Here is a 12280-nt window from a genome sequence, read left to right as displayed (position 1 = left end):
ATGGTCACTAACATTTAAAGACATTTTATAAAATTTTTGCACTTCATTGTTTCATGCTATTCTGTGTTCACTTTTACTTTTGCTAGTTCTTTCAGTGAAGGTCATGGGCGGTATTCTCTTAGACTTTGACTGTCTCAAATTATTTTTATTTTTGCCTTCTCTCTTGAATGACAGTTTAGCTATATATAAAATTCTAGACTGAAAGTTACTTTACCTCAACACTTTAAAGCTATAAGCTCTTGTTTTCTGCCATTTGTTTCTGAAGAGAATACTGGTATTGTTTTTCTTTGTAGCTAAAATGAATTTTCCTTCAGGTAGTATGTGAGACTCCCCTTAATGCTTAATGGTCTGCACTTTTACTATGATGTGTCTAGAGGTGCATTTATTTTGGTACAAGGAATTTTTTTTTTAATCTAAGGACTCATATCTTTCTTCAATTCCAGAAAATTTTCAGTTATCACTTTTTAAAGAAGTGCTTATTCAGAGTGTCCTTCAGGTCTCTCTTCTGATACCCCTATCAGAGACACACATCATGTTCCACAGGCTACTCCTATTAGATACATGATCCAATTCTTCTGATCATTCAAAAAATATTGATTTCATCTGTAAGGAATTCATGCTTCAGGTGCTGATTCTCTTGGCAATCTTTCTTAGTATTAGATTTATTCGTGTGTTTTAGAATTTTGGTTTGCAGGCTCATTTTGCCTAAGAATCATTTTTCCCTTGTCTCTCTACTTGTTTACCCCTCCCCGTTTGAAGACTTTATAGTTGCCTCCACCCAGTCCCCCTGGCCCCAGTCCCGAACCAGTGGTATTTTGGTGCCTCTGCCTCAGTGATATTTAGAAATCCAGGTGAGTTCTGAGACATGAACAGTTGCAAGGGTGTCTCATTATCTTTCTAACTCTGTAGGCCCATGGTCCATATAAAGATGCAGCCTCAGCCAGTGGTCCATGTCAGTTTTATCAGTCTCCCATCAGGAGAGCCTACTGCTTTCTTTGCATTCTTTAGCTCAGGATTTTTCAACCTTGGTACTACTGACATCTTGGACTGGATAATTCTTTGCTGTGGGGAACTGTCCATGCCCTGCAGGATGTTTAGCAGCATCCCTAGACTCCACTTGTTAGATGCCAATAGCAACACCCCTCCCCCACCCAGTTATGACAAACATGACTCCAGACATTGCCAAATGTTCTCTGGGGGACAACATCATTTGCAGTTGAAAAATCACTGTTTTATTTTCTATTAATGAATCTGGCCTCACCTCTCCTCTTGAGTAGGGCACTTTTAGGCCCCAATATACCCTAAGAGCTGAGCTCCAGGCTACTACCTGCTTCCACAGCAGAGTTCAGAGAGCTTGTTGCTTCAGCCTTATTCACCAATTGTCACTTATTTCTGTACATTATGGGGCCAGGGAGATGTTTCTCATATTTCTTTTTTCATCTTTAAGCTTTATCTGTCATTGCTGTGTGTTTGAAGGAGAGGGGGAATATTAAGTGTGAACTTAAGGAGTCACCTTGACTGGAGATCAGCAGGTCCCTTTCATTTTATTTGAAACTAAGCCTTTGCCTTCAATAGTCATTAGAGTTATTAAGGTTCAGGAAATCAGAATGTGTCTGAATTTCCATTGCCTTGCTAGCCAGAGCCAAATCACACTTAGAAATATCAGTTTACTAACAACAAAAATATAATTTCTTTTAGTAGGAACAGCAGCAGCAGCACAAATTACTATATCAACCAGCATGCAATGGACACTTAATTGATGTATGCCAGGGAAACACAATCTCATTTAATCCTAAGAACAGCTCCATGATATAGGTAATATTTTACAGAGAAATAAAACAGAGGCTTAGATGCATCCTTAAATAACAGTCAATTAAGTGAAGGAGCCAGGATTCAAATCTAATTTGAAATTCTAGGCTGTCAGCAATTGTGCTCCACTGCTTACCATGCACTTCTCCACATGGTGTAAATAATTAATGATGAGATAATTGTTATTCAGTGACCCCTGATGCATTCACTTTGATGTCTCACCATTTCCATCTTCACACCATCTCCTCCACTACCATTTCCTGAGAATTTATGATGAATATAAGCTATGGCGGGGGCTGAGCACTGAATGTAGCTCTCCTCTCTCAAAAACAAACTATGAAAATAGGCCTCATGTCTGCCTTGTCCACTGGGTGTTATCACCAACATCTGGAGCAATGCATAGCAGCAGACATTCAACATATATGTCATAAAAGGATGAAGACATGTAACTTCAAGGATGAAAGTATCTGTCCTTAATAGACTTCTGGAAAGCAGAACACTTATGAAAAGGAAAAATACGACAAGGAGGTAGATGGCAAAGTCAGCTGAGGAGTTGAGACTGGGACAGTTAGTAAAGATGCATCAGCATGATAAATTAAAACCTTGATCTTGAATAAAAGGCAGGACTTAGATTCATGATGGCTAAGGGCACTCCGAGCAGGGGGCATGACATGAGCAGGTAGGAACAATGAACGGAACCATGAGTGTGAGGCAGAGTGGAGACAGGTTGGAGGACACACTGCAGGAGGCTTTAATGCCCAGAGTAAAGACTCTTGACCTTATCTCACAGGCACTTGGAAGCCTCCAAAGATTTCAGAAAATAGGTTCAAAGAACTACTTTAGAGAGATATTTTAAACTTGCTTCCTAGGCCTACTCATGTACCCTATTCTTTAAGAACCAATTTAGATAGTTTAAATACTTGTTCTACTTGAGCTTTCTTTTTATCCAAGATTCAATTTTGATAGTTCATAGTTTTCAAGATATTATCTTTCATCCAGTTTTAAAAATTTAGTCACATACAATTATGTGTAGTGTTCTCATAATTTTTCAATTGTCTCATATCTATTTTTTTTTAAAAATTGCAGCATAGTCAGTTTATAATGTGTTAACTTCTGGTGTACACCATAGTGACTCATTTATACATATATATATTCCGTTTCATATTCTTTTTCATTATAGGCTATTACAAGGTATTAAATATAGTTTACTGTGCTATACAGTAGGACCTTCTTGTTTCTCTATTTTACGTATAGTAGTTAGTATCTGCAAATCCCAAACTCCCAATTTATCCCTCCCCCACCCCATTCCCCCAAGTAACCATAATTTTGTTTTCTATGTCTGTGAGTCTGTCTCTGTTTTGTAAGTAAGTTCATTTGTGTCTTTTTTTTTTTTTAAGATTCCACATATAAGTGATATGATATTCCCTTTCTGGCTTACTCTATATCTACTTTAAAGTGTTTTTCTTATTTTCAATTCTCTTATTTTTCTGGCAGAGCTGTGTTTATTTTCTCCTTTCCTGTCCCCTAACCCCAAACTAAATAAGATTCTGAACTTAACTAATTTTACACTGCTTGCTTTTCAGTTTATATTGCTTTCTTCTTAATTTCCTTTGATCTGTTTTTCTTAGCTTTGTTTTACTGACCCTTTTCTAATTTCTACAGATGGAAGCTTACTTCAGGTATGACAAATATGTGGTGTGCATAGTCAGTACTCTCAACATCTTCCGTGTCGGTGGTAGACATTACTAATCTATCATAGCTCTCTTCCTTGCTGAGCTCAGAGAAGTCTTCATAATTCTTTCCAACATGACACTCTAGGTACTCAGCTAAAGCCAGTATATTGGTTGAAACTAATTTGCCATTTGTACCTTGGTTAATTTCAATCCTTCCATATTTTTCCTATAAAAATAACTGAGCTTATGAATTTACCTTTGAGTATACCTTTGCCTACATTTCAAATATCTTTTGAGATATACTTTTTTCAGTAAAAAAAATTTCAGCTTTACTGAGGTATAACTGACATATAAAGTTATAAGATATTTAAAGTGTACATTGTGGTGATTCAACATACGTATATATTGTAAAAGGATTCCCCCTTTCTAGTTATTTAATATATCTATCACCTCATGGATTTATCTTTTTCTTTCTTCTTTTTTTTGAGTGATAACATTTAATTTCTACTCTTTTAGCAAATTTCAGTTATAATACAGTGTTATCAACTATAGTCACCATATTTTACATTAGATCCTCAGACGTTATTAACTTATAGTAAAACTCTGTACCCTTTTACCAACTTCTCATTTCCCTCATTCCAGCCCCTGGCAACAACTTTCCCACTGTTTCTATGCAGTTGTTGTTATTGTTTTAAATTTCATATATAAGTATATATATGAAACCTGCATATATAATGGTGCAGTATTTGTCTTTCTCTGTCTGGCTTATTTCACTTGGCATAATGCTCTCGAGGTCCATCCATATTGTTACAAGTGGCAGAATTTCCTTCTTTTTCATGGCTGAATAATAGTCCATTGTATATAAATGTCACATCTCCTTTAACTATCCATCCATTGAGGGACATGTAGGTTGTTTCCATGTCTTGGCTATCGTGAATAATGCAATTAATATGGGAGTGCAGATATCTTTTCAATATCCTGTTTTCATTTCCTTTGGATATATACCCAAGAGTGGGATTGCTGGGTCATATGGTAGTTCTATCTTTAATTTTTTGAGGAAGCTCCATACTGTTTTCTATAGAGGCCATGCCAATTTACATTCCTATCAACAGTGCATAAGGGTTTATTTTCTCCACATCCTTGCCAATACTTGTTATCTCTTGTCTTTTTGATGACAGCCATTCTAACAGGTATGAGGTGATACCTCCTTGTGGTTTTAATTTACATCCCCCTGATGATTAGTGATGTTAAACACTTTTTTCACGTATCTGTTGGCCATTTGTATGCCATCTTTGGAAAAATGTCTATTCATTTCCTCTGAGCATTTTTAATCACATTTTTTGTTGTTGTTGTTGCTATTGAGTTGCATGAGTTCTTTATATATTTTGGGTATTAACCTCTCATCAGATATGTGATTTGAAAATATTTTCTCCCATTTGGTAGGCTGTCTTTTCATTTTGATGATGGTTTTCTTTGCTGTGCAGAAATCTTTAAGTTTGATGTACTCCCAATTGTTTATTTTTGCTTTTATTGCCTATGTTTTTGGTATCAAATCCAAAAAATCACTGCCAAGACCAATGACAAGGCTATTATTGCCTATGTTTCTTTTAGGAGTTTTATGGTTTCCGTTCTTACATTTAAGTCTTTAATTCATTTTAAGTTAATTTCTGTGTATGGTGTAATATAGTAGTTCAGTTCCATTCTTTTTCACATGGCTGTCCAATTTTCCCAACACCATTTATTGAAGAGTCTGTCCTTTCCTCCTTGTATATTCTTGGCTCCTTTGTCATGAATTAACTGACCACATATGTGTGGGTTTACTTCTGGGGTCTCTATTCTGTTCCATTGATCTATGTGTCTGTTTTTGTGATAATACCATACTGTTTTGATTATTATACTTTGTAATAAAGTTTGAAATAAGGACGCATGATGCCTCTAAGCTTTCTCAAGATTGTTTTGGTTATTCAGGACCTTCTGGACCTTCTGTGTTTCCATACAAATTTTAGGATTGTTTGTTCTATTTCTGTAAAAATGCCATTGGAATTGTGACAGGGATTGCACTGAATCTATAGATTGCTTTGGGTAGTATGGACATTTTAACAGTATTAATTCTTGCAAACCATGAGCACAGAATATCCTTCCATTTATTTGTGTCTTCTTCAATTTCTTTCATCAGTGTCTTATAGCTTTCAGCATACAAGTATTTCATCCCCTAAGTTATATTTATTCTCCAATGTCCTCTATATGACAGTGACACTAATCCTACTTCCTTTTGAGTATTTCACTGGCCATTTAAGTGGCAAAATTGGTGCAGAAAGGCAGGGAAATGAGTTCCTAAGTGCTGACATTGCATTTTTCCAAAGGCAGTATTTTAGGATTATTAATCTGCCATTCATTGTACCAAATAGATTTGAATGGATTGGTGGGGGCCTTTGAAATCAGTGGTCTATTGGAAGAGAATAGGGTTAGCACAGTAGGTAATATGAATTCTGGCTTTGGTTCTGCCACTGTTCATCTGTGTACCTTACTACACTGAAAGCCCTGCACTATGCCTCCATCCAGGCCTTTCTCTTCCAGCACTAAAAGTCTATGATTATATATTTTGGAACTGCATAATTCAGAAATCCTATATTTAAGGATGGATGTGCTACAAATTTGATTATATTTCTTGAAATTACACAAAATAAAAGGCTGAAAGGCTGATAGAAGATGGTTAACCTACAATATTAGATCTTCAGTGCTCAGATCGAGAACCTACTTTTGGACCATTAGAAATCCTGATCACTTTGCTTCATGTTAATGACTCATATGTCAAAAAGATACAGTAGACTTTTTTCCCTGATCCTTATTTTTATATTTTTCTTGACATTAATCTCTGAGCATCTTCATCATATCACTGACATCACCAAATGTTCAAGTCACATTAATTGGTGTTTGGTTTAACATACTCTTGGGCTCTTGATTGCTTTCCTCTCCCCCAATCCCTAACAGCCGTCAGCAAACACCACTGTCCTGGGTGCTGACACAGAACAGCAGTTGCATTCAATTTCCACGGAGGTCACCCTGATGCAAAATATCCTAAAACCTGGGCAAGGAACGATAATCCCAGCTATTTAAAGAAAAGCCCTTTAGTTAAGTCTGGTGTTTCTTACACAGTTTTCTTTCTGCAGAGAAATCCCAAGGTAAACAGCTTTGACCCTGCCCTTCCAAATTCATCCCCAGTCGATGAGTTTAAGCCCATGTCTCTGGCAAACTTGAATCTTCTCAGGTTTCTTTCTCCATATTTCCTGGAGAGTGTGATTCTGGCTCTGAAAAAAGAGGTCTTCTACAAGGAAGAGACAGTTCACATGCATGCAGTTGTTCCTAGGCCATCATCCTTATTAGCTCAGCTGACTGTTGGAAGAAATGCCACAAATAGTTTTGAAAGGAGGCTCTGAAGTGGGCTCTAAATTATGAAGTGTTGCAAGCCTTCAAGAGGAAAATCAAGAAAGGGTATTGGCACTATGGAAAAGGTAATAAAAAAATTCTAAGTCATTCTCTTCACAGAATTGACAAATGATATTTAACGAAAGGAAATACACGTATATGAATTTGGGAACTAAAACAAAGCACTGCTGGACCAAGAAGGGATGAAGAAAGTGGCTGTAAAGCATCAGGATTAAAAAACAAACGTGCTCATAAAAAAGCTTTTAACAGAATAGACTGAAAACAAGTTATTTTGGTTAATTATTCAGTGGGGACAGTGGTTTTTGTTCTACAGATGGGAAATTGAAACCTTTAGAGGGAAAGCAACTTGACTATTATCATAAAGAAACAGGACCCCACTGTTCTGATTCTCAACTCCCTCTGCACCAAAATCCAAACGACATTCCATCTTTTATGTTCTATTGTTCTCTAAATTCAACTCTCTAGGATGTGGAAACTTTGATGCTCTTGGAAATTGCTTCTATATTTGTCCAGTGCCAACTTCTGTGCTAGGAGAAGTTTGAAGTTCAACCCAAAAACACAGGGCTTGGCACAGTCAAAAGCTCATTACAACTTCTCATTAGTTGTGTCTCTTGGGACAACTATGGCATTCCTGAGTGTGACTCAGTATGATCAGTCATAACTGAGGGTTCCTGATTAATCTGGACTGAGCCAGAATAAAGCCACAACAAGCTCCAAGCAAATGAAGCAACACATCTTCTAAGAAGAAAGCAAAAAATTACATGAAAATTTCTTGAAATGCCATCTTAGCATTAACCAGGCACTGTATTTGTACTTGACATTAATTAATTTATTTATCTTAGTAATCCCACGAGGTATTATCATTATCCCTATTTTAAATAGGAAACTGAGTCACACAGATGTTAAGTAACTTGCTATGCATGCTAGGAACAAGAATTACTTTAGAATGATAAAAATAGTGTATCAACTGATACTTGGGATCCTGATTTCATGAGCCATGAAAGGTTTCTCTATATTAAAAATAACTTCATTAATCCAAATAAAGTATGGAGTTGAGTTTACAGTAATGTACCAACAGCAGTCCTTAGTGTGGCACATTCTTCACATGTACCATGGCCGTATAAGCTGTTAGCAATGGGGAAACTCGGTGTGCTTACCTTTATGTGTACTGTCTTTACAACTTTTCTGTAAATCCGAAATAATTCTAAATAAAAAGATTATTTAAAAAAATTTATCTGGGTACTTCCCAGAGGGAGCTTTGCATTGAGTTGGTTCAGATGAAAACAATGCTATTCTTTTTCCTAAAAGTTAGAAGAATATTGAAAACAGTGGGGCTCTCACGACACTGTACATTGTACATGTAAGGGAGAGAATGTTAAGGTCTCCATTAGTGCTAACTTATTTAGCTTCAGAGACTTGTGCTAGAGTTTTAAAGGCAAATTGGAAACTATTTCCTGGAACAACGCCTCACAGCATGCCTTTTGATACTTGGATTATATTTCTTAAATTCTGAAGAAATCTTGCTTTTTTTCCCCCCTTTTTATGCATTTTTGGTGCTGAGCTGTTTCCGGTTTTCCCACACTCCTGCCTGTCAGAGAGAAGAAACCACAAAAATGCAGCAAAGCAAAGTCTGTCCATGGAGCTGCGATTCTATCTCAGAGGGCTGAAGAGCTCGGCTGCCAGCAGTGAGTTCAGGGCAGTGAGCGGTCTCTTCAAATGTCCAGCCCTGCTGCCTGCTGATGGAGCCCCCCTCTCCACCAGCAGACCAGCTAGGCACAGGGGCCACCACGGGCCACTTCAGGGTGTTGGCAATAATCGGAGAATCCACAAACGAGGAGCCCACCGGCAAGTTTGACATTCATAACCGACTCCCTGATTTCCCTACTTAGCTTCTCAAATCTGGGAAGCAGAGTGTGGTTTTGGAATGCTTACCACGGTTACTAAGGCTTATTGAGTTCTTACGTGTGCTAGGTCTTGTTCTATGTACTATACATGTATCAGCTCTGCCAATATTTATCAGCTGTCCTATGAAGCAGATACTCTTTATTATCCCCACTTCACAAATAAGAAAATTGAAGCCAAGAGTTTAAGTAATCTGTAACTTGTCAACGATCTGGAGTCAGTACAGTGTGGAGGGGGAATGTGATACAGGCAGCCTGGCTCTGAGGGCTGTGTCTTTAAGGCTTCTAGGGTGAGGGGCCATACAGTTTCCTTCTTATTTTTTTTTAATTAAAAAAAATTTTTTTTAGAATATGAAAACAAATATATCTATGTATATGCATGACTGAGACATTATGCTGTACACTAGAAATTGACATATTATAACTGACTGTACTTCAATTTATAAATAAGTAAATAAATATGTAAATAAATAAGTAAATAAATAAATAAATAAATAAAGGAGATACTAAAGATTGAACCCAGGACAGCTTCCTTCTTATTGTGCTATTAGCCTTCATCCATGAACTACAGCCTTCCTATTGCCCTTCCCTACTGCTCCAGAGAACTCTATTAAAGTCATTATAATGCCAATTATTCCTAGAACAGTGCTTGGCATTTAGTAGGCACTGAATAAATATCTGCTGGATAAATGAATAATGACAGCCATATAATTAAAACAACCACAAGCGGTTGTTTTCAACCCAAATCCAGAATTTGATTCACTATCCAAGGGGGAAAAAAAACAGTAACTGCTTTTTCTATGTCCTAGGATTACTTTTTACAACTAAAATTGATTTTGTGAAGGACAAGTGAATGAGGAGCCTTAATGAGAGCAAAGAAATACACAAATCTCCTCCAGGTGTTTATCCATTGGGGAATGCCTGCCTCATCCAGACATCTTTGAAAAATCTCCCAATTTTAAATAGAGAAGGGCTGCTAGAACCAACACTCTTTGTCAGTCTATTTCTGGTTTACTAGTGAAAAATGGCTGGAGATAGAGCAAAGGATGTGACCTAAAAAAATGTGATTCATGAACAGAAATGTCTTTTTTGAGGTGAAAGAGGTAGACAACAGGTACTAGAAACATTGTTTCTAAGAATCTGAAAAAAAAAATGTATGTATGTACACATATAACTGAATTGCTTTACTGCACACCCGAAACTAACATTGTAAACCAACTACACTTCAATAAAAAATTTACAAAAAAGCCAAAGCATTGTTCCTACACAGAGCCAGCTGACTAATGTCAATGAAGTGAATCCCTCCTATGACATCCCAATCTTTTGTCTTCCCTTTCAAATACCTAAAAGTGAACAAACAAGAGTGAGGGTGAGGGAAACGTGTTGAACTTTATATGGAAAAGATCTAACTGTGTAGAATGACTGAAAGAAGAATACATCCAGGAGGAAGTTTTCATTTCCTCCCTCCAAGCCCACAGTCAGCACTGTCACCTGGTGCACTGTCCAACTGCGGCTCCCGGTAGAGGCCAGAAGAGTTGGTGAGCAGTGACCTGAACCCTGCCAGTGGCAGCTCTCAACACAACCCCACGGCACAGTGCCTGCCCCTCCCACAGGGTAGAGCCTAGAGATCAACCACATTTTAATGGCTCCCCGGGTGGTTCTAATTTGTAGCCAGGGCTGAGAACCAGAGTTAGCCTTCATTCCCCATCAGGTGTTCCTTGTTTTCAACATTTCAGGAAAAATTGTCTAGAGCCTCCATAAACAAAGAGCACTGTTAAAACAGAATTGTGAAGAAGCTCAGAAGAAACGGAACAGAAGATTACTGGAAACTTACTTGGAAGCCCTCTGGGATGTTGCCTTTCTGAGGACTTGTTTGTGATTAGATGGAGGTTTGGGGACTAGGGAGGAGGAAGAACTTGGAGGTGGTACCACTTTTTGTGGCAGAGTTGGCTTCTGGCCACTAGCTGTGGCACTTGAAATTCTGCAAGCTGCACCATTATTTATTGTCCACATACTGGAGTTAGGTAGTGTCTGGCTGCCAAAGATCGCCTATGAGAAAAAGAGAAAAAATGATCGATGAAGACGACCTTCACAAACTAAGTGAATAACTGATTTGTAATCCTGAAGTGGGACAAAAGGAAAAGGGAAAGTGTTAAAATTAAGTAATTTGTAATGAAAAACTCCAGTAATGCCAGGGCAGGTCTAGATTGAGAGACAGGAAATACCTTGATGCCGAGAGTTGAGATGGTCTTATTGAAAGTACCCTGGGCTAGGAATCAGAGCAGCTGGGCACCATGTATTGGTCCATACGTGAGAATTAGAAAAGCATTTGGTCTTTCTCAGTCTTACTATCCCTTCATTGTTAAATTCAACAAGTATTTAATGAGTGTCTCCTGTTGGGTGTCAAGTACTAGAAATATAGCACAGAACAAAAGTGACTTGAAGCCTACTCAATCCGAGCTCACTCACAGAACTCTGGACTCCTCTAAAAGGTTTGCACTTTGGAGGCAAGGGACGGAGCAGTGTGGCTGGGGCGCAGTGAGCAAACAGAAACTGAGGAGAGAGGAGGCTGGAACAGAGCCCAGGGGCCAACCTGGAGGGCTACTGCAGAATGCTGGTGTAGTAACACCTTGATGACCTAAAGATTAACACAAGACTTTACATTTGCGAACACTTTCAAAGTAAAATTACTACAATAAATACTAGTTTCTATACATGCATACAAGATCAAAACAAGGGTATTTTTGCTCAGAGGGTAAGCCTAGATATACTAAATAAAGACCTAAAAACTGCCATCTAAATATCACAAACACCAACATGTATCAGTTGTAAGGATGTATGTGAATGTATACTTCCTCAGGGAGAGGCTTAAAAAAAGCTCTTACAACTTATTTACTTCATTAGAGACAGGTTTTTTTGTGTGTCACAAGTTTTGTTACTGATTCTTCAATCCTGTTAACACTGCTTTCAATATGCATGCATCACAAAAGCTTTAAATGTAAAACAATATTAGGAGAAAAATAATATAATTGACAATTACTTAGGATTTTTATTAAAAGGATCTCTGGCAATTGATTTCCACCTGTCGGCAGCATAGTTAAAGAGACGTGGGAGAAATGAAATTTCCTCACGGCGAGGCCAAAAGGAATCAGATCAAATGCTCTCAGGAAACGTTCACCTTTTAGGTAAACTTTACTAGTATTATTTTTGTCCTTTATGAACTTTATTTTTCAAGATACAAAAGATGAACCAGGTGGCTTTAGCAAATGTTAACCAGCCCTTCTACACTAATGCCTTGGAATGTCCCATTTCAGGAAAATGTGTCCAAAAGTCCCAGGCTGGGCTGATATGTGGGTGATCGAGGGGTCTTGTGTGGAGGGAATGTGTTTGGCTGAGAGGTTTGACAAAGAACAAAGTGATTTCAGAGGCAGAGGATCGGGGCATTTCCAC

At 37.8% G+C, this 12280-nt stretch overlaps 1 protein-coding gene across 12 annotated transcripts in view; it reads right to left on the bottom strand.

Annotated features, from left to right (window-relative positions):
- TTLL5 (tubulin tyrosine ligase like 5) overlaps positions 1-12280 on the bottom strand; it is a 254949-nt gene that overhangs the window by 51684 nt on the left and 190985 nt on the right. For all 12 annotated transcript variants that reach the window (XM_064486123.1, XM_064486125.1, XM_064486128.1 and 9 more), the window contains one exon: positions 10665-10879. In XM_064486123.1, coding sequence (XP_064342193.1) covers positions 10665-10879 — 215 coding nt within the window. The remainder of the gene's footprint in view (positions 1-10664; positions 10880-12280) is intronic.

This window comes from Camelus dromedarius, chromosome 5 (assembly GCF_036321535.1).
Source record: "Camelus dromedarius isolate mCamDro1 chromosome 5, mCamDro1.pat, whole genome shotgun sequence".
NCBI classification, from domain to species: Eukaryota; Metazoa; Chordata; class Mammalia; order Artiodactyla; family Camelidae; genus Camelus; species Camelus dromedarius.
This window is presented reverse-complemented; position numbering and strand designations above follow the sequence as displayed.